General features: G+C 42.9%; 1 protein-coding gene across 4 annotated transcripts; it reads left to right on the top strand.

The window, feature by feature from the left end:
* On the top strand, positions 1 to 26,883 carry GGACT (gamma-glutamylamine cyclotransferase). Of its 4 annotated transcripts, none has more exons than XM_065740839.1 (2): positions 1 to 71; positions 25,694 to 26,883. In XM_065740839.1, the coding sequence occupies exon 2, from the start codon at positions 25,699 to 25,701 to the stop codon at positions 26,170 to 26,172; it is 474 nt and encodes a 157-aa protein (XP_065596911.1). In that variant the 5' UTR covers positions 1 to 71; positions 25,694 to 25,698; the 3' UTR covers positions 26,173 to 26,883. The 4 variants fall into 4 exon arrangements, with proteins under 4 accessions (XP_065596911.1, XP_065596914.1, XP_065596910.1 ...); XM_065740842.1 differs by having other exon boundaries at positions 19 to 75; XM_065740838.1 differs by lacking the exon at positions 1 to 71 and adding an exon at positions 187 to 347.

The following is a 26,883-nucleotide window of genomic DNA, read 5'->3' as shown; positions in this document are numbered from 1 at the left end:
CGCGGCCCGGGCAGAAGGACGCGGCCGCAGCCGGAAGCGGAGGCGCCGAGCGGCGGCGGAGGGCAGCGCTGGCAGGTGAGTGCGGCGGGAGGCCGCCGCCTGGGGGCGCGCTAGCGCCGCCCTCTCGGTCACGTGACGCGGGAGAGGGCGGGGCGGCGGCCGTTGGCGCGGCTGTGGAGGTTCTGAGGCGCCGGGTCCGGATCGGTGTGACGGCGACCGCGGCTGCCGCTGCCCCGGGCGGAGAGGCCGCCCTCTGCGGTCCTCCGTCTGTAAGATGGCCTCTGCGTGCGTCCCGCCGCGCTGCTCCTCCGCTGCACGAGCTCTGCTGCGCTGGGCCTCGCGTTCAGGTCCGTCAGTGCTGAGGTGACCCTGCCTGGGCTGGTCAGGGTTAGGGAAGCGCATTTGGAGGATAAAAGCCTCATTTAAAGGGAAAGCTAAGAGAAAATTGCGCGTGTGTCCCTCTGGCAATTGACAGCAGCGTTCAGTGCCTGCCTTGCTTGGGTTGTTTTTTTGGGGTTTTTTTTGTATTTAGTAAGCCTCCCAGGTATTTCATTTAACTAAGCCTGATTTCTCCTGCTTTTTTTGCATCCTTTCCCGCTTTCGAGGTATGTTAAACCTCGTGCTTGCTGACTTAAGGTTCCTTAAGCTGCATCTGAGTTAACTACAGACAATTAACTTCCTCATTTTTAGGCTTCAGGGCTTCTTCATTTGCTCGCTGCAATTTCTGCTTTGCTTTGGTATTGTCAGAGTGTAGCAGTGTGGCTCTCCTGACATAGACACCACTGTACCTCCAAAACGCAGCTGCCTGAAGAGTGGACTACAGTTCATAACCCTCCAGGTTAGTGTTTAAGCAGTGAGTCACCCACAGAAGCAATTTTCTGGCAATTAAAATTAGGCCATTAGGAAAGGTTCTTACATTTAGCACATCTGAATGGATTTATTACAGCTTTTCTTCCCCACTCCCCTTGAGAAATCCTTTAGAAACCTAGGTTCTGTCTCCAGGGTGTCTGTATCCTCAGCTCGCACTGTTCTCTCTTTGCCTCTGAGGTTCAGGTCATGTGAAAACCAACATGTCTCGTTAGCTAAGCACGTTACAGGTTACAGCATTCTGTCTGCCATCAGTAAATAACACAGAACAACCATCCCTCAACCTGAGTTGTGAAGAGTGTTTACACGTTAAAATAGCTGGCTTCCAATACATTGCCTGTGTTATACAATCTGCATGCTATTGCTGACAAATAGGAAGTAGTTAATGTGTGTAGTACTTCATTTTGCTTGGGTTCTTGCTGGCTGTTTGCTCCTCACTTTCCAAGTTACTGTGATGCTCTGCATCATAGAACCATGGAATCCTTAGGGTTGGAAGGGACCTCTGAAGGTCATGTAGTCCCACTCCCCTGAACAGGGACACCACAGCTAGATCAAGTTGCCCAGGGTTTGATACAGTCTCGCCTTAAAAGTCTCCAGGGATGGGGCATCTATCACATCACAAGGTAACCTGTTCCAGTGAGTCACCACCCTCACTGTAAAAGATTTTTTCCTTGTATCCAACCTAAATCTACTCTCCCTCAGCTTGAAGCTATCTCCCCTTGTTTCCTCACCACAGACCTTGCTAAAGAGTCAGTCCCCTTTCCCGTAGCTTCCCTGTAGATACTGAATATCATAGATATTCATCTTTGTAAAAAAGAGATCATCTTGTTTGATTCTGTTCGTGAGTTTAAGTCCACTGGAGTATGGAGCAAAGCTTTGCTCCATCACGGAAGAACGTGTCACAAATTCAATACCTGTTATCATCTATTCCTTTTAATTTTTCTTTCGGTGATTTCTGTATATGTGATCAGATTGAGGGTAGAAATACTGTTTAGAGTACTTGATTTTATTCTTTAGAAAGGATCATCGTGTCAGCTCGTGGTTTCCTTAGCTGATTTCTGATGTGGAAAGCTAGGTGCCCCCAGAGAGCCGAGGGCAGAGGGCAGGCCTGTTTGTGCATCCAATGTCCTGCTGTCTCTCCCACCTGCTGTTCACTGAGAGCAGCCTCTTTACTTGAAGCAGTGTTGCCTGGCCTGGGCACGAGTCATGCTCTGAGCAGGAGACTGGTTCCTTCCTACCAGCATCCCTCTGAGCTGCCTGTGTGTGTGCCTGACTCCCAGTAGCAGCCTAACTATCTATTTCAAAAGGTTTTATTTTTCAGAAGGGCTTGCATCTGACTGCTGATATAACCATAATCTTTTCTGCTTCTGTCTCTGCTGTCTATATAGTTGTGCTTGCTTGCTCTTACGGAGCTTTGGGGAAGTGAGAGGTTACATTACTGCCTGATAAATGTTATAAATTTGTGAGGGTAGGTACAATCACAGGGAATTGAATGTGAAGGTGGATGATACTTCAAGTGATGTGAACTTCTTGAGCAGAGAACACTTGCCATAAGAAGCATTTTCTGTGCGGACATATTCTTTTTTTGCATCTTGTAAAGCTAAATTAACAAAGAGGTTAAATATTGAACAGGTAACTTAATATTGAGACAGAGTAAATGTATGGAGGTAGAAGTGTCATTGAGTTTGCAGATGTAATGCCTTCGTTTTCTGTCTCCCTCTTCCTCCTAGAATGTTGAAAGCAGTTGCAAATTACTGTGCTTAAATCAAGTCTGTGGCTATTTTGAGTTTTCTGTTCTTTTTCACTCCAAAAATATGATTACATTGTATGGACCATGTCAAACAGCTCTCTCTTCCTCACTTCTAAAAACCAATTAACACTGAAGAAGGACGTTCTATTGATCTACCATTGCAGTGTTTTTAAGGAATGCCCTTTACAGTAAGATTTTGACTATTTTCATTTCTTTGAGTTTGTCAGTTATTTGCTTTTAACATCTTGAGAAAAGCCTGTTGGGTATTGTTATCACTTCTGATTTCTCTGTCTTACTCTCTCTGGAATTACCTGTACAACCACCTCTTTCTGCAGTGTTTGACTATAATTGCTCAGGACTTTTACTAACAGCTGAAGTTACTGTTGTATTACTGCCATTCTGACAGAAGTCCTTGGCCTTGTGGAATTCTTTCTTTCATCATCCTTTTCCTGTAATTTCACTGTAATTTGTCAGTATCTTCCTTGTACCCAAAAATTTTGTGATATTGTAGATATGACCTAGTGAGTGTCGAGTGAAGGGAGATAACCTCTTCCCTCCACCTGCTGTGTGTGCTCCCATTGTTGCAATGCGGGATGCATGCCGCCTTTCTTGCTTCCTTTGTCCAAAAGGGTACATTCATGAGTTTGGTAAGAATAAGATACATAGTGATGTGTCAGAGGTTCTAGATGTGCTACTCGTCTAGACTCACTGGTCTGCTTTTCACAGAATCACAGAACTGTAGGGGTTGGAAGGGACTTCTAGAGACCATGGAGTCCACCTCCCTGCCACAGCAGCTCCCTAGCCCAGGTTGCACAGGTAGGCGTCCAGGCGGGTCTGGAACGTCTCCAGAGAAGGAGACTCCACCACCTCTCTGTGCAGCTGTGCCACTGCTCTGTCACTGCACTGGAAGAAGTTCCCATACACATTTGTGTGGAACCTCCTGTGCATCAGTTTGTGGCCATTTCCCCTCATCCTATCACCACGCACTGCTAGAAGAGCCCAGCCTCATCCCTTTGCCTCCTGCACCTTACATATTTATAGATGTGAATCAGATTCCCTCCAAATCTTCTTCTCTCAAGGCTAAACAGACCCAGGGCTCAGCCTTTCCTCGTAAGAGAGGTGCTCTACGCCCTTTATCATCTTTGTGGCCCTCTGCTGGACTCTTTCCAGGAAATCCCTGTCTTTTTTGTACTGGGGAGCCCAGAATACAGTACTGCAGGTGAGGCCTCACCAAGGCAGAGTAGAGGGGGAGAATTACCTCCATCGACCTACTGTCCGTGCTCTTTTTAATGCACCCCAGGATCCCTTTGGCCTTCTTGGCCACCAGGGCATGCTGCTGGCTCGTGGCCAGCCTGTCATCTACCAGGACACCCGGGTCTCTCTCCTCAGAGTTCCTCTCCAGCAGGTCATCCCCCAGCCTGTACTGGTGCATGTGGTTATTCCTCCTTAGGTAGGACTCTGCCCTTGCTCTTTCTTCTTCTGTATTTCTCCAAATCCCTTGTATCAGCTTGTTCCTCTGCTGCAGCCATCTGCATCACAGGGACTGGTTGTCTACATGTCTAGTGAAATGTGTCACCTGTCAGGTTTTGCCTTCTGTTAGGCAGACCAGTTTGTGTACTGTAGTTACATAACCAGGTTTTATTGTTTCTCCCAACACACAGTTTACACAGTGCTGCTAGAAGGCTGATATTTTCCAGTACATATGTTGAGTGGTTCAGCAATTGCCATTCAGTTGCTGAAGAGCATTTATTTTATGATTGTGTCCTTCATGAAGTCTGCTGATGAAGGCTTAGGTTCATCTCATGAACCGTTTTAAAGACTGAATCTTGTTTTTAAGTGATTTTTTTTCCTCATATGGTTTTAGTTGATAACATGTGCAATACGTAGAAGCATGAAGCAACTGTCTCCATTACTTTTATTAGTATTTGGGATTTTGGTGTATCAGAAAGTCAAAAACTGGAAGATGTGGTGTGGAAGCAAATTATGCAGGAGAGGCTGAGTGCCATGCCATTCCCACAGGTATTATGTTTGCTTAAGTATCCACTACTTCATTTGAAGTGCAAATTTCATTTGTAGCTGATGGTGAAGGATTCAGCTGGTAAGGACTAAATGACCAGCCAGGGTTCCTAACTTTGAAAAATCTAGTCAGGTACAAAGAGTACTGCCCTCTGGTTTATAAGAACTTAGGAATAAAATGCTTTCTGAGTTCTTTTAAATGGAACCCAAGGGTTAGTTGTAGACACAGAAATTTATTATTAAATTGATCTGCAGTCTTTGATCACGTCTTGTCCACAATAAGATATTAATTTATTTGACCCTTAGATTTCAAGATATGGTCCAAAAAGATTTTACTCTGATTTCTGTCGTAGGAGTTTTATTGCTCCATAGATCTCACAAATGTGCAAATTTATTTAGAAATCAAAAGTAACAGTTTAAATTATTTCCTGTCAGGAGAAATACACCCCGCATATGTAGTACTAGGCCTGAAAGCTAGAAAGAAAATAGCAGTAAACCAATTTTCTTCAATACATTGCTGAGAAAAATAATACTGGAAGTGAGACTGTAAGTAGTGAGTGAGAAATAAGGGTCTTGTTTTGTTCTTATGTTGGAAGAGTGGTGACTGCAGTTGCTTTGAATGACATTTAGATGTGCTGACAAGCAAGAGGTTGATGTTAGCTGTGATGAGTGTAAAGCTGTGACAATTTCATTATGTAATAACTTCTCTAAGAAGAAATGATGGGCTTTTTTAATGTATAAGGAAGTGGTAGATAGGACAAAGTATATAGAGGGCCCCAGTTCAAGTTGTAGTCCTAATTCCATTTTTATTCTTGAAACTATTTTATAACTCATTATGTCTTTAATTGTTTTTCTTTTTAAAACTAATTTAACTAGGTGCATTACCTGCAGTTTGCTGTGGGTGGTATAATAAAACATTTCGGATTCTGGGAACACATAATATGTGCTCTGAGCTTGATGGGAAGTGTTTAAGGCTGTTTTAATTGTTGATTTAGCATCTTTGTTGTGATTCCCAAAGTAGAACTTACAAAATCAATTGGCAGTACAGGAAAGCAAATTTGCAGGTTCAAGTGGTTTGCAAATGCAGAAGTGTGACCGGAAGATGTTGACCAATAAAACAAGTGATTCTCTCAGCATCTTTACAGGTTTCCAGTGATGGGATATTTATTTTAAGGGGTATTGACTCCTTCATTAGGGCCTCCATAAATTTTTGCTTTTAAGACACAGTGTCATTGCATTCCCCTCTGCAATCCATCTCTATGCTGCCATAGAGATATGCTGCACTGGCTTTCTCTTTTACCTTTCATGTACCTCTTTTTTGTGTTGACATTCTTTTGGCCTCCAGATTTTGCTGATTTTCCTGTTCCAAAGGTTTTATGGGGTTATACACTGACAACGGGTTGAGTAAGTATCAGAATATACTCCCTTGTTTAGATGTATCCAACTCATCTGGGATGAGAAAAAGGAAGATACCACAATCTCATCAGTGTTACAGCCTGGAAGAAAAGCGAGAAATAGCGTAAGCACTCATAGTAATAACCTGAAATGAAAATTACTATGGTTTTTGGTCTGTTTGTTTTGTTTTGTTTTGTTTTTTTATCACTGTGATAGGATTTGAGTTGTGATAGGATCTGAGAATGTGTGGGTGGGAAAACTGGGTAGTAAAAATGTGGGTGGAAGGCAACTTACAGTTTTAATCAATAGCAATTGGGTAGAACAGATGTTCATATAAGATGGCCAGAGGAAACAAAAAAACAAATGACTTGCCATGGTTATTTGCTGGTAAGTGATGGACTTGAATTTCTAGGTAGTAGTACTTACGGTGGGTAAAGGAAAAACTGAAGAGGTTTGCAACAACTTGGATCTTGGGATATCAGTTGCTAGCAGGCTGAATGTGAGTCAGGAGTTTGCCAAGGTGGCCAAGAAGGCCATTGGCATCGTGCCATTTTCACTCAGAGGGTGGTGATGCACTGGAACAATGCTGGCCAGAGAGGCTGTGGATGCCCCATCTCTGGAGGCATGCAAGGCAAGGCTGGATGTGGCTCTGGGCAGCCTGCTGTAGTGGCTGATGATGCTGCACATGGCAGGGGGATTGAAACTACATGATCTTTGAGGTCCTTTTTCAACTCAGGACATTCTATTATTCTATGACTTGTATCAGAAATAGTGTCACCATCTGGAGCAAGAAAGTGATCATCCCTCTGTACTCAGCACTGGTGAGGCCACACCTCTAGTCCAGTTTTGGGCCCCTCTGTACAAGAAAGACATTGAGGGCCCGGAGCATGTCCAGAGGAGGGCAGCCAAGCTGTGAAGGGCCTGGAGCACAAGCATTTTTGGGGGCAGCTGAAGGAGCTGAGGTTGTTGAGTCTGGAGAAGAGGAGGCTCAGGAGAGACCCTATCTCTCACTACAACTACCTGAAAGGAAGTTGTAGAGAGTTAGAAGTTGGCCTCTTCTTCCAGGTAACTAGTGGTAGGACATGAGGGAACGGATGTAAGTTGTGCCATGGGAGGCTAACGTTGTTATTGGGAACAATTTCTTCTCAGAAAGAACAGTCAGATACTGGCACGGGGAGGTGGTGGGGACACTGTCCACGGAGGTTTCCAAGAGAAGAGATGTGGCACTGTGGGACATGGATAGTGGGCATGGTGGGGATGGGTTGATGATTAGACTAGAGGAACTTAGTGATTGTTTTGAACCTTAGTGATTCTATGAACCCTATCGAGGCTTCGAAAAGTGAAGTGCAAAAAGAGAGTTCCAGCTAGAGATCACGAGGTGGAAAACAGAGCATTCAGGTATATTCAAGAGTACCTATCAGTTGCTGTTGATTTTCCTTGGGGCAGTATTTACAACAAAATGTTTTGTGTTCTGTTACATGCCATGTGTGGTGGTGCTGTTTGGTAAATGTTATGTTTGGATGTGGGAACGGGATTATAACTTAATTTAGAATAGATAGGATTGCACAGAGCTAAACTCATGTTATATGAGAAATTACATGAATGAGGGAAATGTTTTGACGTAATTTATGGAGTGGAACCCCAGACTTAATTTTGCCTTAGCTGAAAATTACTTCAGGAATAAATCCCAGCAGGATTTTTATCATAAAATACACACATTTCACACATCAGACCCCAACCTTTTCTAAGGCTGCAGTGCTTACTGCAGTGTCATTCTAGCACCAGCTGTGGAAACTTGCAGCATGTGAATCCAGCTACTGGCCAGATCTTTCTGAAGGTCATTTCAGATATGAAAAATAACAAGTTATGTGCTTATAATCTGTCTGGTTGGGATGGTGACATGAAGGGCTCAAAAACAAAAGAATATTTTTTACTTCTGTGGACAGCAAATAGACCCATTCTTTAATCACTCACTCTAACAGGAGTGAAATTCAGGAGAGGGTGAGTGTAAAAGAAAGGCAACTTTTAAGAGATTAAATTATATTCTAAGTTGACAGTTTCATTTGATTAAACTCTCCTTAGGCAATGGGCTGTATTTCATGTTTGCAGATCCAGATATAATGAATGTCTTAGTCATGATTATTTATAGCTAGGTGAAGCTTTAAGAAACCTGCTTAACAGAAACAAAACATCTTGGAGAAGATAAACAGGTGCAATAAAAAGAGAGAAAGGAGTTTTTTTGGTGTCTTTCAATTTTTCTAGTATGAAGCTTCATAATGAGATACCCTGTCTGGCTGTTTTTTTCCTCTCACTTTTATTCTTGTTTATATTTACCTTTACTTCTTGAAATACCAAGAAATGGTCAAAATATATCTGAATCCATCTGCTTCTTTAGTCTGTTCTTTTACTGCTAGTAGATTAGATCTTTTAATTAAGTATGCTTAATGACAGTAATGACAGCTTACTATGTTAATGGGTGGCACCAAGCATCTTTTAACTTTGTATGTGATTCATTTTTGCAGTGAAGCTGTTTTTCTAATTCTTGTATATCCAAATAATGATTTGATCTCTCCTATTTGTCCAGTTGTAGTCTCTGTCTTAACACGTAACTTCATTTCAGTGATCATTTCAGTGATGCTGTATATGAAAACCCGATCTATAATTCAGCTACTTTTATTTTCAGTTTGGAATTTTGTTAATTATCACAGAATCGCAGAAGATACTGTAGTTATGCATTCATATAAAAACTTCATGCTTTACATCTTTTTGAAGTCTGTCAAGATTTAGAGCATGAAGTTTGTGACAAGCCTTTTCGATTCTATGTTCTTCAGGTCTATTTCATTTCTGTTAATGTTTTGAGTGTATGTGTAGTCAACCTTCAGAGTTGGTGCAACCTAATAGTAAACAGAATTGTGCAGAGCAGTGCAGCAGCCATGTGACCTGATAGGTATGGTTCTGAGAGAGAGGAGCAGGTGATATTTATTCCCTTCAGGACAATTTGCCTCTCACAATTCTGACAGATCGGGTAATTTGGTCTTTCTTTGGACAAGTGAAATACTATCTGTTGGGCTAATATTTGAGGTTGTAAGTTGGTGGGATTGTTTCTCTGACATTCCTTCCACCCCACTCTGCAGTAGCCCACTGAAGCCCAACTCCCATTTTATCACCTGACTTTTCACTTCAGGTAGGTGAGATGCCTCAGGAGTGTTTTTAGGAAAGAATGTTAGGAAATGTTTTCAGTGACAATAGAACAGGCAGTCTGCTAAGACAGTCATTAAACTCCCCAGTGATTTTGTAATCTGTAAAAACTCAGCACTATGTAAATAACTGCATACACAAAACTACTGTCCCCTTGGATGCTACCTTCTCATTATTTCTGTGCTGTGGGCATAGCTGCTGCCATAACTTGTGTAGCATATTGTCTGAGCTACCACAATGTAATCAATGACTTGATTTTCTTTTTAAGAGGTGTCTGTTGGCTTACCTTTGTTCATTATTCTTTTTTCCCCAAAGACCTGTGGCATGCTCTGGGTTACACCCATGCCCATATGTGACAATTTACCCATCGTTCTCTACTAATTTAACTAAGACCACATACGCAGAAGACAGTACATGGAAAAAAATGTGTGTGCAAAATTTTCCTGTGTCTGGAGTACTCGTGGTTTGTCTTGTCTGCAGTTGCAGCACTGACAGCTTGGAGGAAACCTGTGTGAGGGTATAGATTTCCAGTTACTTACTTCAATTAATCTGTATCAGTGATTTATCTTACCAGCTTGCAATCAATAGAGCAAGTACAACATATGCCTGTAAGCAAAATACGGTTTATATTTTAAAAATCTCTAATAGCAGTTATTTCAGATCTTCTTATGACTAAATTATCTCATGTCTGTGATCTGAAAACAGTAATATTTAAACTGTAAAATAGACAAAATTAGGAGAAGGCTTGTTTTTTTTTTAGATTCGGACTTGTAGCTGCTTTTATGTTCAGTATGGAAAATAGGATGGCTGTCTTGCAGACTTTAAAGGGAAAAAGTCTCAACTGCTACTTGAGAAAGTCTCAACTCCTACTTGAGAAGTCGAAGCTCCCAATGGGGAATGGCAATAGTGAACTGGCAGGCTGTTCTTGAGGCTGTGGTAGTGGAGTCCTGAGTCATTCTCTTACTTTGCCTTCTTTCAGTGCTTTTATCAGGCCAGAGATGTACTGCTGGCCTGGCACTGCTCTGCCTTTCAACCACGCATACCTTACATCTGGCAGATACACACATGCTCCAACCAGCAGCAGCTTCAGGACTAAGAACGGTCTTTATAGTAAAATTAGATTCATGCCCTCTCCTTGGAGGGCTCTAACCTGTGTCTCCTAGGATCATCTGATCTCGCTGTAGCTTGTCCTTCTGAAGCTGCATCAAAGTACAAAAAACAGGACTTAGATGGTCCAAGAGCATTAGATGTAGAAATTTGGAATTGTGTCTCTGAATATGGTTGGCAGGTGCTTTGTGGATCAGGAATAGGTGGGAATCCTACGCTTTGTTCTCTCTTTTCAGGGTTATTGATATTTGGAAAGAAAAAAAAGTTCAAAATCAAGTAATAGCACAGTGTCTGTCAACAGGTCTATAAACCTGTCTGTAAACAGATTCTGAGCAGGATCTAGAAATCTCAAGGTGACGGTAGAAGGGATCTAAAGACTGGACTGCAGAATCAACTTCTTGCTGTTCATACGCAGTCTCCATAAATCTAGCACTCGCTTCTATGCAGAGCATATGAATTGACCTACTGTTTGTTTTTAAAGGAGAGCTAAGGAACTATCTAATCCAATTCCTTGGCAAAACAGACGTTTAGAAATAGATCTGTCTCTGATAGAGATTTGACTAACCTGCTGCTTAGCATAACTGACAGTGGAGAATTCCCAACCTTCTGAGATGATCTAGACTCTTCCAAGGCACTGTGCTTACCAGCAGATAAGTCTTTCCTAAGGTCTGTATTTGGAATTTAATTTCTACAGTCTTCTGTAAAAGTAGATGTGGAATGAAGTTCTCTGCTTACCACTGTTTGAGATTTTTTTTGTGTCCTTTCTTATAATTACAGGCACGAACTATTTTCTCTAAAATAAATGATCACAGTACAGTCTTACCTTCCCATGTTTTCTTGGACTGTGATTACTCTCTCTTCCTTCTGTTCAACTGATCATATTTTAGAAGTGTGGTGCTCAAAGCTGCACTAGTATTCTATCTGTGACCAGTTCAGAGTTGGACATTATGTTCACGTCTTAATAGTTATACACTTGTTTGTATATAAACATTAGGATATTTTTTTCCAAGAGTACCACATTGTTGACTCATGCTGAGTTCATGATCATTGTAACTGCCAAATCTATTTCTACAGAGCTTCTGTTAAGATAATCTTTCCCCAGATTTTGTTTATGTAGTTGAGTATTCCTGGCTAATCTTGGAACTCAGCACTAACCTTAGTTGAATTCCTGCTGCAGAGCAGCAACTCCACAGAGACTTGGAGGGCACGAGATTAGCTCTGTGCACAGCCTTTGGCATTGTGATAGTACCTGCATCTCTCATGTGAGTCGGTATTTTCATTGCCACTATTTCTCTGCTACCAAATTTTTATGCAGATTTCTAATAGGTTTTTAATCTAAGTACTAACAGTTTGTGTTAAATCATGTTTGTTTGTTTGTTTTCTGGCTTGCTTATGAGAATATCTTGAGTTACAATATCCAAAGTTCTACCAAGATTTAAAAAAAAAAAATAAAAAAACACCTCATCTAGGTCAAGATAGATGATTGTTTTTCAGTACCCAAGAATCCTACAACCGGATGAGGAAGGAAATTAGTTCTGTGCATATTCTGTGTATTTATTTTAATTACTGGAACGTCCACATCCCTTTTTTCTTCCATAAGAATTGATATTTTTAATATATTTTATATTTTTATTATAAGAACTTTTTTATTGTGAGAGTGAGAGCAGTGGAGCAGGCTGCCCAGAGAGGCTGTGGAATCTCCTTCTCTGGAGATACTCAAGATGTGCCTGGACTGCTTAATGTAGGGAACCTGAAGGGCAGAGAGGCTGGACTAGAGTTGCTATAGAGGTCCCTTCTAAACCCTACGATTCAGTGGTTCTTGGATTCATGATAGAAATAGTGAGTGGGTCCATTCAAGTGCCCTCTCTGAGATCTATTTTGGCAGCATTTTCTCGAGCATCCAGGCAGTTCATTCTGCTCAGCCTTTCCCACTGAGTGCAGGTCAGGGAGGAGATGTCTGGCTACTCTTCTGTGCAGCTCTAGACAAACCTTTCTAACCTGTATATTACTTCAGCAGCTATACTCCTGCTCCTGATCTTGCCAAGTTGAAGTACATGCTTGTTAAGATGACCACAGAATGCTTGCATGGTTGGGAGAAAAGGGTTCTCTAAGACCTCTGCTTTAATTGTTAATTTTCATTATTGTTATTATTTACTCTTTCCAAAGGAGATGAGGGACCAGGGAGTCCTAAAACAGTCCACTCTGGTTTGTTTTACAGAAAGCTTTTGTTTTGTTTTGTTTTTCCCCCATCTCCCTTGTAAACTTGCCTAACTTCATTAGCCCACCAGACCTAGGTGGTCTCCTTCAAAAGTTGTTTGTTTTTATTAACATCTATAAATTGGGAGAAAAGCTCTATTTTATTAATGTTTCAGCATCTCTCTTCTCAAGGTTCAGGTTGCTTTTCTATCTGCTTTCAATTACTTTTTTTTCCGTCGGTATTTTGATCTGAAGATTCTGCAGTCACTCTCCTTTGATCTTGCTTTTTTTAGGTTTGCATTGTTTGACTGCAGCATTAAGGGTTGTGTTGCTTTGTTATCTTCCTTTTAGGTGATGAGGTTTTCTGTAATCAAGAAGCTGGCCCGCACAAATGATTTGAGAGGTAGTAAACACCTTTCTGGAGCATAGGGATCTCCACCAAACATTTTCTGTTCACCTGGAAATTATTCTGCTGTCAGCATTAGCCTTTCTTTTCTAGCTTTAAAATGCACAGTGGCTGGACTAAAAGCTGAATGCCCACATCCATTAAAGCCACTGTATCTTACTGAAAAAATAAAGAAGGACAATACAACTTTTGGAAAGTTTTATTTAGAAAAATCCTAATTAGTGGAAGTGTCAGTTTTGATGTTTTTACCAAGTGAATTAAAAATTCTTGACCACATCTTCTTTTAAATTTTTTTAAAAAAATTTTCTTCTGAAGTAACTTAAAATGTTCTGATGGCTTTAAAGTATTGCATTCTTCTGTTGTGTTACAGTGTTTCCAATCTTCCCTGTATAAGAGGCTGATGACTCTTCCGAAATTCAGGATTCCTTCAGTAATGCATCTGAAAAGCTATATTTAAGAAAAATAGCACAACTTAAGTTGTATATCCATTTATCTAAATATCTGCCATAATCCAGTTTGGATTTTGAAGTAAGTATCAAAAGCTGAGAAAGATTTCATTCTCTTATGCCCGTTATCTTTTTAATTTTAAAGCATATGAATACACATACCTTAAAACAGTGAAGTACAGGGTTACTCATTGTGCCTCTTTTGGCAGTTTCCATGTATTTGGCTGTTTTCCTGTTAGAGTGGAAGGAAGGAAGAACCAAGGTATATTTAATCTCTGATATTGATGTGATTTTTTTATTTAGTGTCTTAGAGACCCAGATAGCTACAACACGAAGCACTCCTCCTCATGGTCTACTCTTAGTGAAACTGTCATAACAATTATTAATGCCTCTGTCCTAAACTGGACAGAAAAGCAGTGATTTGCTAGTACAGAAATGAAATGGCAGTTAGCAAAATTCTGATGTAGAAGTCGTCAGCAGTTAAAACCTTTTTACAAATTAAGGATTTAGCTTGCTCAGAATTTTGGGATACAGAAAAACTTTTTACTTTGCTTCTGGTTATTCTTGACCTTGACTAAGGAATGAATGTTTTTAGGCAACTTTGTTTCATGTCTTAAAATGGCCTGTTATGGTCAGTTAACAGATAACGTGTCACAACCACTAAATCCATGTATGTGTGATCATTTCCCATAATTTTCTACGGTTCCTCTTTTATTTGAAATACTACTGCCCTAAAATCAAAGCGCACACAACTGCAGAGCATCTTACATAGAAATATACGGTGTTATTCTGCTGACACCAGGTGTTGAAAGTAAAAAATGTAATGCATTATGTATTCAGAAGCACGCTTTTGTTAGTCAGAGTTATCTGCAAGTGGACAGTAAATGAGTGAAGGTTTGTCATTTCACAGCTCAAGTGATCTGTTTTAAAATAAATCTTTAAATGTTGAAAATCAGAAGCCAGCTATTCATTACCCATTTTTTCAAACCATATCAAACAACAACATTGAATTCTTGTATGGCTTCTCTCCTTTCTATGCCTGTATTAGTACATCCAGTGTAGCTCTTGTTGATTAGATTACTTATTTTTTAATTAGCATCAATAAGTGCTTATTTGCTTAACACAGAAGTAAAATTAATTGAGATTTCCAAATGTCCCTACATACTTGCTGCCAATTCCAGGACAAATGGTGTTCAGGATAGTGACATGTTAGTGTATTTGAGGATTGGAAGCTGCTCTAGATTGCTGCACAGAATGATGTTTGTGCAGGGGGATAGAATTGATTCATTCAGTTCTTTCAAGGATTGATTTCTTCAGGAACTGAAAGATGACAGTTTACTGTCAAGTTGAACCGAACAGTTCTATAATAACATTTTGTATATTTTCTACACTTAAGGGATAATGTTTCTGTTTAAAATTACCCATCAATTATATCTTAACTTAAAATATATGAACTTTCCACTGTGAAACCTATTAGATGTGAGGGTGTAGGAGCATTCACCCAGAACCATCTCTTGAAACTCCCAGACTATAGTTGCTTAGTCTGCTACTTAGGCCTTCTTGGCCAAGATCTTGCAGTACAAGCAGTTGATGCTGACAAGCATGGTGCTGACTTCTTCATAGTATTTAGTGGAGGCTCATCTGTTTAGTTGTAGTTTAAAAATAAGTTATAAATAGTGGCTGTAAATTTATTTTAAATTAGGGAGAAGGTTGCTAACCAGGGGAAACAGTGGGCAGACCTTTGCAAAGGCCTCACTGCAACCTACAGCTTCCTCGCAAGGGGGAACAGGGGAGCAGCGCTGATCTCTTCTCTCTGGTGACAGTGATGGGACCCAAGGGAATGGCATGAAGCTGTGTAAGGGGACAGCTGGGTTGGAAGTTGGAGAAGGCTGCTCACCAGGGACAGTCAGGAGTGGAACAGGTTCCCCAGGGCAGTGGTCATGGCACAGAGTTTGCTGGAATTCAAGAAGTGTGAGCACAACATTCTCAGACATACGGTCTGATTTTTGGGTGGTTCTGTGTGGAGCCACACATTGAGTCCAACTCCTGGACTCAGTGATCCACATGGGTGCCTTCCAACTCAGGCTCTTTTATGATTCCACGTGCAGCTTTCATTTGCTTTTTCCTTTATGGAGTGACTTGCAGCCCTTGATCTGGTTGTAACATGCTTTAACCCTATGGCCTTGTCTTTGTATTGTGCTGTTGTATACCAATTCATTTTAGTCCTTGGACTGCCTAGTCTCCTGAAGTGGGTCTGAAAACCTGTTCCTTGGATCAAAATGGGTAATGAATAAACAAGCAATATCTTTCACAGCTCAGCTACTCTAAGAAAAATTTTACTTTTTGCCTCACTGAGACAAGTGTCTGATAGAAGGGGACGGATGAATGGCAAATGTTGAGACCATGGGAGAAGCACTTAAGAAATTTGTTCAATTTTGTTTTCCTTTTATGAACAAAGAAAACAATAAAAGACAAAGTTTTTAAGTGTTTAAGGTGATCATTGTGTGTGATCACCTAAGGTTGGGATCTGCTCCAGTCAGAAACTGGCTGCATCTTAAGATCTTCGCCTATGGCATTCAGTACTTGCTCCAGCCTTTGATACTGTAATGTTTTAATGGAGTCATTGTATTTTCTTTTCAGCTTCTTTCCCCAGTGTGAAATCTAGGTTTGATAGAGAGATCTAGTCTGAAACTCTCTTAGATACCTTAAGGTATGAGTTTTTCTGATACACACTTCAAGTAACTTTGAATGTTTATATCTCTAGAATGTTCTTATTTCTTTTAGTCTCCCTCCCCCCTGGAAATTAAATGCTTTTTCAGCTACTTTGTTCTGTTGTGGTGCAGGAACATATTGTGGATGATAAACACCTGGTTTGTAGAACTACAGTCCTTCACAAAACTATCCATTGCTGGAAAATATGAAATGTTTTTGGTGTCTAGAATCTTCAGATCATCAAATGCAGCCATCTGCAACTACAGAAAAAGAAAAGGTGCTTGTACAAAGAGTGTATGCATGAGGAATAACAGTCTATATTTGCAAGCCTATGCCATTTTGACTCTTTTTAACTCTGATAAGTAAATAATAGAATGATCAGGGAAACAAACCCTTTTGTCTGTGCACTTGTGCCTTTCACTGATGTTTCTGCATGTTGATGAGGGCACTAGGGTGTAGTTTTCTGTGTAAAATTTTACTAATACCTTTTAAGCTGTTTCCTTCAAGTAACTGTTCTGGCTGTGTCTTACAGCTGTTTCTTTGTGGTTCGCATAGGTGTGTGCTGTAGCTGATGATGTTGTGCTGTTGCAACTGTTTACTTCCAACATATTTCAGTTGCATACTTCTTTGGCCATCTAAAATGTCTATAGCATGAGCCACTCCTCCTTAGGATGTGTCATGCACAGATTTGACAGGCACACAACTGCTTCCTTTGGCAGAATATGTATTTGTTTCTTCATTGTAGAAAATAGCAGACCAGTAAACCTATTTACTTTTAGGTAAGGATGCTTTCCCAATTGCTGCAGAAGGCAAGTCCTTATTGGAGAACAAAAATCAAGATCAGAAAAGTTGCAATAACTCGTCACTTTTCAGGATGATCTGACTTTTTTTTGTAGTGAACTTGGTACTAATTTCTAAACAGAAGTGATATGCCTCAATGGGACTGAAGTAATTACATACATCTGCTCATGGCTCTCTGTAGTTTTGATGTGAGTATCTGTTTTGTTTTGCCTTTTATTATACTAGAAAATGGTGGGGAAAGATTTAGTGCTGAGATATGGATTAGGTTTTTATTTTTGATGTGTATAGCTCAAGCTGAAATTCAGTACAAAATGAAGTCATTTTATTAAATGGTTTGCATAACTTATCAAAGCACAACTTGCATAACTACATGGTTTGCATAACTTATCAAAGCAAAACTTGCATAGTTATTTAATTAATTAGGTAAATAAAATAATGGCTGTTAGTGACTTCAGCTTTGTTTCTCTTCCTGTATTTCATGTTTAATATTACTCTTTTTCACAAAAAAAGGATCTGAAAGGATAATGCAAGCCTCCCTGATCATCAGTTTCTTAGACTCAAAAAAGAATTTACCTGAATGGGTCAAATAAAGAGAAAGGAAAATATCACAGAAGGAGGATCTGTTGAATATATATTTTTTTTAATCTTGTCTAGTGGTTGTCCAGTGGTTGTCTCCAGGTCAGTGGTCTGACTTGCTTCAGAGCTATTGTAGCCAACGTGATTTTACAACTCCACTGTCTGAATACTCCACTTTTCCTTTGGTGCACATTACTGACCTCATCTGTGCCCTTCCCAATGTCAGGAAGGGCCTTTTCTCCCAGTGCTAGCTAGTGGCACATGTACACTCACATTAATGCTTTTAATCTGTATTTTTGTAGTGAGTGTATTTATGCTGTATTGTTCAACCACCCTTTTGTACATCCCTGCTTCACAACCAACGTGCTTGGCCATTATTACCCCGTGCTGCCTGTACCCTTCCTGGCTGAGCACTTAAAATAGTGGCTGCATTTAAATCTGGTGGTTCCTCCAGTACTGCTGGTTTTATTCTTTCTCATTTTTTGCTAATGTTTTCCAAAAAAAGCATGGTTCCCCATAGAAGTGTTATCTATATACATGAATGCTGTCAGTGTATGTGAATTACCTTTCCATGGCCTTTAGAAGTCGCCGACCCAAGGAACCACAGACTGAAAACAAGTCTGTCAGGATCTTCTAATCCCTAATTTCTGCCAAGTTTATCAGAGCTTTGTGTTTCAGCGACTCATCTACAGTGATGTAGGTAGGTGGTTTCCAGGAAAAAGAAAACAATTAGGTATTATGTGACCCCACATCCCATCCAGAATTGATCTCCCTGCTCAGCTCTTGCATTTGCACCAGGAGCTCGCTGCTGTCCCTCCTGGACACAACAAGCCCTGAGATGACACCACCTGGATGCTTGTGGTGTCACCGTGTGTCACACGGGGCTCACAGGCTGCGGGGCTCTGAGCATCACCCACACTGGACCACTATGCAGCCAGGGAGGCTGCTGTGCTGATGGCTGTTTAAAAGCATCCTCCAGGCTGAGCCACGTCCCTGAGGGATGAGGTAAGGTAACCTCCACAGAGCAGGTACTGCTGTGCTGGGACCAGCTGGGCATCTCTCTGCTCTGTACAAAGTGTTACTGTGCAGTGGTTTCCACATCCCGTTCCAGCGCTGCTTTGTGGAAAGGCACCTTGCGATCTAGCACAGACCTGATCTTTTCTCCCTTCCACTTTTCTCTCACCAGCTTTTCAGCATAGAAAAATGTGTTCCCATGCTTAGGTACTCAGAGTGTTTGCTGCGTTTCACAGGCTGAGATGCTCTTCCCGATCGAAAACAACTGACTGAACGTTCTGAGTATTGGCATGTAAATCAGTGTGCTGACCTTGCTGGGGTCTGGGAAAACCCGTCCCAGCTTCAGACTGCATTTGAGCCTCAGGATGTCGGCATTTTGAATCACTGTGCTATGCCCTGCATGCCAATTGCAGAAACCACTTCAAATTCACAGTGGTGTTTGAAACTACTGGGAGCAGAACTAGCACAACAGGGCTGCAGAATCAACAGTTGTTGCCTACGTTGTTCTTCTTTAATGATTATCTGGCATTTGAAGTTAATATTCTTTTTCTTTCCTCTGTCACCTTTTGTACAGATAAAACAATTTAAGCCTCTGTATTTGTAGGGTGCTTCAACACCGATGGGCAGCTAAGTACTACTGTGCAGCTCTCCCCTCCCTCTACAGAACAGGAGAGGGAGTGGGAAAAAGGCTCTGGGGTTGAGATAAGGACAGAAAGATCGCTGTCCTATTATCATCACGGGCAAAGCAGACTCAGCATAAGGGAGACTAATTTACTGCCTTTACTAACCAACTAGAGCAGTGAGAAACTAAAAACAAACTGCAAACACCTCCCTGCCATCCACCCTCTTCTGTCCCCTACCCCTAAGTGACAGAGGAATGGGAATGGGGAGACACTTTGTCTCTGCTGCTCCTTCATGATCCCACTCTGTCCCTACTGCAGCATGGGGTCCTCCTATAATGCCATCCTTCCTGATGGGATCCTGTGTAAGCTTCCCCCTAGGCTGCAGCTCTGCCAGCACTGCTCCAACACAGCTCCATATCACAGGGCCAACCCTTCATGCACTGCTCCACACAAGTCCCCACAGACGACAGCTCCCCCAGCCTTCCTGCCCCACTCTGGACTGCTCTCCATGGGCTGCAGCTCAGGCCTGGTGTGCTCCTGAGGGGTATCCATAGGCTGTGTCTTCTGTCAGGCCCCATCCACTGCTGCCCCGTGGGCTCCTCCCTGCCTGCATGGGGAGATCTCCACGTGGTGCCTGTGGACTGCAGTGGATCAGCCTGCTCCTCCATGGGCCTCTCCTGCACTGCAGGGAGCTGCTGTTCTGCATCTGGAGCAGCTCCTGCCCTCCTGCACTGACCTTGGTGCCTGCAGGGCTGTTCTCTCGCATTTCTCACTCCTCTCTCCCAGCTGCCCCTGGGCAGCAGTTTTTCCCTTCTTTCAGTCTGTGCTCTCACAGCTCAGCTCTGGCAGCAGCAGGTGCTGGCTGTGCTCTGACACAGGGCAGTGCTGGGCTCTGCTTGTAGAGACCACCTCTGCAGCTACATGCTACCAAAACCCTGCCATGTAAACCCAGTACAGTTTAGAGATGCAGACAGAAGATAGGCAGTCTCAGAGCCCTGTTAGCTCCTGTTCAAAGTAAACAGCTTGTTCTGTCTTTGCCTCAACATAAGAGCCTTTGACTCATTTTCTCAGTGCTCTGCTCTGAGCTCATTTTAACTACTTTTGTAGTCCACAGGTGTCTGAACTGTGGTGTCAAGAACTTGATATAATAATCTTTTGGCTTATTAATACTACCCTATAGCAAAACAGTCAGTAGTACTCGTAAAGTATTGTGAAGGCAGCCATTTCTTACCAACACAATTTGTTCACATCCAGTGTCCTTCCATTGTCTTTTTCCTATTCTTGTCCTCCTCGTGTGCTTGTCTCCCTCCTGGCTCTACACTGTCTAGAAGTTTAGCATGTTAATTAGTCTAAAAATGCATCCAGCATGTTTCTGCATCACACCCCAGCATCGTTTTGTGTGTGCTGGCTTCATCCATTTGACATTTGGAGCCTATATACAGAATCACAGAATTGTAGGAGTTGGAAGGGCCCTCTAGAGATCATTGAGTCCAACCCCTCTGCCAAAGCAGCTCCTAATGTTTACTTTGGGAATTCAGCTCTTCCTGGTAATAGTAAAAGAAAAAAATATTGTAATAAAAAAAAATGAGTGGAGTAGAATTCTCTACGCAATAGAGTTGAAAGTGACTGCAAACAGTTTCAAGCAGAAAAAAACAAACGTGGGCTCTGATGCCGAGTCAGTGCCAGCACCGTGAGCAGCACTGCAACTGCTGCTTATTCTGACCCAAAGCACTCATGCTTCAGTGCTGCCCATGTGTTGGTTTGGAGATATAAGCTATCCAAGGGTGAGATGAAAAGTATCTGTGAAGCAGGTTAAGTGCCGTTTCAGGTAGTGCCCAGTAGTGTCCAACACATTGCTGGTCACTGAATACTGTTGTTTGTTTTCACAAACCAGCACCTCGCAGTTTCTGAGCGAACAACTGCTGCGAGGAGACCATAACCTCTGGATTTCAAAGGAGCCATCGTTTCGCTGGTGCCTCTGTGGTTAATGTAAGAAAGGTGTCTTGCCATAAACTTTTCCGAGGTATTCAGCAAGGTTGGAAAGGGGTCGGCCCGGGCAGGAAGCCCTTGTCTGTGCTATAAAGAAAATAGCGAGTAACAAAATGAAAGCATCAAAGGCCCAACAGGATGCAGTCCCATGAGCCCTCTCTGGCATGTTAGTCCTGCTTGAAAGTTAGCATTGAGTGAAGAGTGACCTTAAAACTCGCTTCATTCAAACAGACTGGGCTCAAGTTTAAAGTTCAAGGCATTTTGTTTTTTCACCTGTTTCCTACAGTTTTAAGAAACTTCTGAAGAATTAATGTGTAACTATATCTGGTCACTGAGCCAGCCCTAAGAATTTTTCTCAAGGGAAAATAATGTTACTGTATGGAGGGAGAGAAATGGATACTTTCTAAGCTGCGAGCAAAAGCTTGGGCAAAATAAAACCCAAAATCGACACTGCTGCAATCACAAAGGGGCACAGAGCAAGCCTTATGCACACACTGCTTCTTTCATTCTCTAAAGAAGCTGCTGCTGGGATGCAGTAGTTGTCAGAACCATGGCAAAAATGATGCTTATGGCCAGAGCTCTTGGGAGGTGAGACTGTTCCCCCAGCTCAGGACCCAGCAGCACAACCAGGACGGGGCCCTGCAGCCCCACAGTCAGGCTTACCCCCACACATCTCCTGCTCTCCTGACCCCGAGGCAGCCCCCCTGTCCTCTCATGTTTGCATCCTGCGTAGCAAAGGGAGCAGAAGTGTGGCCCACAAGCAGGCTGCTCGTAGTTAAAAGAAAGTTGGGAGAGGTGACTTGCAGATTTCAAAGAATCATCATAGAGCCATAGAATGGCCTGGGTTGAAAAGGACTTTGAAGATCATATAGTATCAGCCCCTCTGCCGTGGGCAGGGTTGCCAGCTGCTAGAGCAGGGTGCCCAGAGCCACATCCAGCCTTCATTTACATTTCCTCACGCTGTTAAATTTTAATGATTCTAGCGTGAATATTTCATGAATTAACCTTTTGAATGGGTTTGTTTTGTCCTGGCACCTACTACCTAGTATAGAATCTGATTCCTATTATTATTACTTTCCCTGAGGTAGATCAGCAGAGGCCTGAAGTGTCAAACCAGATTATGTGAGGAAGGCTGCTTTCCCATGGCACTGCCAGCGCTGCTGCACGAGCTCCTGGCAGATGCTGGCTGAACGGCTGTGCAACGACCCCAAAACACAATCCTGCTCTTTGCTCTCCTTGCCACAAGGTGGCTGAGGATGGTCTGAAAGCGCACATCTGAGAGCTGGGAGTTGTGCTGGGCGTGGAGCAGCCCGTCCAGAATGCAACACACAGCATGCAGGAGATTGAATGTATTACACAGAAAATTATAGGGAGCTGCGTTCAGAAAATGTTTTTACCAACTTCTCAGTTCACTCACTTCCCCGCTGGGGCTTGGTTGCACATTCAGTTTTCTGAACAAGATGCAAAGGCAGCGTGTTGAGTTGAGCTTACCCCAGGCAGACAGCAGGACCATCCGTGGCCATGGAGGGGCAAGGGGCAGTTTGGTCGCCAGCCTTATCCTGAGTTACAGCTGTAGACATGCTGCAAACATGGGGCTTGGCAGTGCCATACCTGTGCAACCTGGGACTGGGATTTCCAATTCCTCATTCTCCACTTAACTTGCCCGATGAATTCATTGACTTAATGTTGGAATCATGGAATCATTTGAGTCGGAAGCAACCTTTAAAAGTCAGCCCCCCTGCAATGAGCAGGGACACCTACAGCTCGATCAGGTTGCTCAACCTGCCTCTGAAACACCCAACCTCGGTTAGCGAGTTCCGCTGCTGCGGTTGTTGGGGTGAGCAGTAGCGTGCTGGGTGTACTGCTGTGAGTTGTGAAGGGAGCACTTGCAAACTGCCTGAAACATGCACTTTGTTGCCACCAGTTTCGTGAGTTTTAACATTTCTCCCTGAAAACTTTTCAGAAGCTTATCTTCAGATGTACAGTGGGGAGAGATCTTCGTTTAATGGAAATGAAGCATATCTTTTTCCTACAGATGCACCACTCGGTATTAAGCTTTTCATGTGTGTTTTAGGTTTCCCTTTTTATTTTTTAACTTATTAACTCTGACAAGTAACCTCTTGGTTGTGAACAATTTAATTCACAATTCATTTTTCTGATTCAAAGTGAACACGAGTGCCCTAATCCCCTAATGGGAATTAATTGCATGTTTCAGTGCTTAACTCTGATCCTTTCCCAATCCCCACTGGGACAAGTTTCTTCCTGAAAGATCTCTGTTTGTTATTCAAAACACAGTCTGAAAGGTAATGATTTTTCTTATAAAAGGGAGTCAGACGAACTGAATATTAATGTCCTTTTTATTGTGAGGGAATGAGCTGCATCTAAAAAAACTCATTTATGTCATGAAGGATAGATTATGCTGGAGCATATCTGATAAAACACAGAGACAAATCAGTGTGGTCTTTTTCCTTACTTGAAAGCTGTTTGCCAGTAAATAAAGGCACGCACCATTTTGGCCAGAAAACTATTCTGTCACGGAGAGAAACTCTTTCTTTGCGAAGGGTGAAGCTGCTTTGCTCCAGGTTAAAAGGCTGGTGATTCTAAGTGACGCTCCTCCTGGCCACTAACATAGCCTTTGGATAACCCAATTGACCTAGAAAAATAAGTGAAGAGTAAATAGCTGAAAAAGACATTTATTTTCTGCTTCCACTGAGTTTTTAAAGATTTTTCGAACTCTGAATGTTGTTTAATAACTAACAGAGCTTCATGCTCTCCTCTGGTGGTTGGTGCGTAGTAGGCAGCTGCCTCGCTGCTATGGTAGGCAAAGCAGAGACAGACTGAAGGCAAAATGGGGAAAACCATCATTTGCCATGAAGGAAGAACTGGGGATGTATGGGGCAGAGTGTGAAAAACAAAGAACTATGAAGGTACAGATGATATCTTTTCTGCCTTTCAGTAAGGCCAAACTTTTATCCCATTTAAACCAACTTGGAGAGTTTCATGCTCCTAGATCAAAACAGATGTTGAACAAAATTGTTCAGGGCTGCTTTCAAGATGTGGCTAGCACACGTGCAAAACAGTGACTGCAGGCAGACGTGGCTCAGCACATGGCCATATTTAAAAAAGACCTCAGGATGAATCTTCCAGTTTTGTTAGCATTGAAATACAGAGTCCTGCCTCCCAGTCTGTCCCCAAGGTAAACAAATAGGAATAATGTTGGCACCGCTAACCCGGACAAGAAGGGTGATGGTGCTCGTGACGACACTGTCGCCCGGCCTGCCCTCATCAAGCCAGCAAAGGAGGCCTGTCAGCTAGGAGTCACTGAAAGCACCAAAGACAAATGTTGTTTTTCCCTTTCCCCAAACAGGCGAGACAAATGCATCCTTGTGCTCGCGATGGCAGCTTCCGAGCAGCCCTGGCTCGGATGGACGTGGCCTCCTCAGCTCTGCCGGCGTTCAGCAGCCAGAGCCAGCCAGCAGGACCCAGTGCTGGGGCTGCGGGAAGCCTTCAGCATATCCCCAGAGCAGCTCTACAACAGGTTGAACTTAGCCCAAGCTCGTGCCAGGCCACCTCATTCTGCAGCACAGCGCTTGTTTTTCCAGGGCTGGTGTTCCAGCCTTTTCATTCCCCTTCAGGACAGGCAGCTCTGCGGTCAGGCTGAGTGATGTCCCAGTTTGCACAGTGTTAGCTTGCTGCAGCTACAAACATCGTACTTTTTACTGTGCTTTCCTGTTTGTTTTTATGTTCGTTTGGGTTTTTGGGGCTGGTTTTTTTTTGAGAGTGTAACCAAGTTGGTATTACTAACACAAAAAATGCTCACCAGCAAATGTATGCAAATGCAGCACAACATGATGGCAAGTTTGAATGCATTAATTTGCTTTGGGATGATTAATGCCACTGCGCTTTATTTTACCATGAAACAAGATACTTGAACTGAAACCAGGCACCTCTGTCTCTGAATATAATGTTGTTTCTCAAATCCTGAATATTGCCATGGTGAAGAGGAGGCACACGCTGTGCTGGGCTGCACAGACCTGGGGACGAGGTCCATTGCTACAGCTTTTAAAACCAGACCCTCTGCCAATGGGGCAAAACTGTCCTTTGGGTTTACCTCTGCAGTCTCAACATTACCTGGACTTGGCTGGGGCTACTTAAAACGTAAATAGAGCAATATAGAAAGGTGCTTGCTTAGCTGAACTGAACCATGGCTTTTTGTTAGTGTTGGGGTGGGTTTTTTGTCTGGTTGTTGGTTGTTGTTTTCTTCCATGAAGGGTGCACTCATTAGAACTTGTTTCCATCTCTGGGATGGCTCCCCGGGTTGCTTTTGGCGTGTTACTGAGCATGGCATCGTGCTTTGTGCAGCACAGCTCCAATTTAATCATGAGAGAGGCAGAAAAACATCAAGGAAGGCTTGAAGCTCAGCACTCTGTTGGCTCGTGGTGTGGCTTCTTTAGAATCATAGAATATCCCGAGTTGGAAGAGACCCATAAGAGTCGTTGACTCCAACTCCTGGCTCCACACAGCAGCACCCTGAAATCAGAGCTTCTTAGAGAAAGCCACATACGTAACAACTGCCTTTGTCCTGCCGCTTTTGCAGGTACGATGGCTCGTGTCTTTGTGTATGGCACGCTTAAAAAGGGCCAGCCCAACTACAAGCACATGATCAACACCGCCAAGGGGATCGCGAAGTACCAAGGAAGGGGCCGCACGGTGGAGAAATACCCTCTGGTGATCGCGGGGAAGTACAACATCCCCTACATGCTAAACATCCCGGGCACGGGACACCACATCGCAGGGGAGATTTACGCTGTGGATGACCAGATGCTGCGGTTCCTCGACGAATTCGAAGGCTGTCCGGACATGTACCAGCGCACGATGATGAGAATCGAGGTGGTGGAGTGGGAGGGGAAGAGCGGCACAGCCGAGATGCGGCCAGCCAGCAGCGGGGTGATGGAGTGCTTCGTGTACAACACCAGCACCTACCAGCCTGAGTGGGTCCAGCTGCCCTACCACGACCATTACGATTCCTCCGGGACCCACGGCCTATCCTATGTGCTACGAGAGAACAGAGATTGAGCCGGCACAGCCCTACGAAGACGGTTCTAAGCAGGTGTTGTGTGGCAGCCCTTCCAAGAACCCCATAATGCCTTTCTCTTAAATCCCCACATCTCCCGTAACCTCCCAGACCTGGGCACGCTGGCTCTAGTGCTGCAGTGCCTTAGGCCTAGAGACTGGCACAGCCTTGTGCCTGCACTAACCCACCCTAACTGGTTTCGCATGAGGCCTGAAGTAACTGTGTCAGTGCACAGCAGTGAGGGGGTTTATGTTCTTTCCTGCCCCCGTACCCCCTTCATCTCAGTGCACGGCCGAGGTGAGTGGAAGACAGATGAACACACTAATTCTTTCTTATCTGAACTGATACATTTATCATGTGTGTCCCGTAAGCTGGGTGGAGTAATGACGTTATTGTACTAATAGCTAAAACTGGTTTTACAAAATCCTATCTGCAAACAAAGTAAAATGCCCCTCTAATATTGTCCTGTAATGGTAGGCTACTGAACGTAAACCAAGCGACAAGCGAATGTTTGTGGGGGAGAAGTGACCACTGCGCTTGGGGAAAAATAGAGCACTGCTGTAGAAATAAAGGGAAGAGATTTTTAAAGATGACCGTTCTTACTTGATAATGCAACGTTTTTTTTTCTGAACTGGAGATGATTATTTTTAAAACGTATTTAGTTTTATGAGATGCTGTAAAGAAATATTAAAGAATTATTAAATATTAAAGAG

Source organism: Cyrtonyx montezumae, unplaced genomic scaffold, assembly GCF_038088225.1.
Source record: "Cyrtonyx montezumae isolate F1298 unplaced genomic scaffold, pur_monq_1.0 scaffold_3, whole genome shotgun sequence".
NCBI classification, from domain to species: domain Eukaryota; kingdom Metazoa; phylum Chordata; class Aves; order Galliformes; family Odontophoridae; genus Cyrtonyx; species Cyrtonyx montezumae.
The sequence above is the reverse complement of the archived record's forward strand: the minus strand, read 5'-3'. Positions and strand labels throughout refer to the sequence as shown.

Coding starts and splice junctions, on each gene's coding strand:
- GGACT (XM_065740838.1), top strand. CDS start 275: ATGGCCTCTGCGTGCGTCCCGCCGCGCTGCTCCTCCGCTGCACGAGCT. Junction 348..25,693: donor GCGCTGGGCCTCGCGTTCAG/GTCCGTCAGTGC, acceptor CCGCTTTTGCAG/GTACGATGGCTCGTGTCTTT.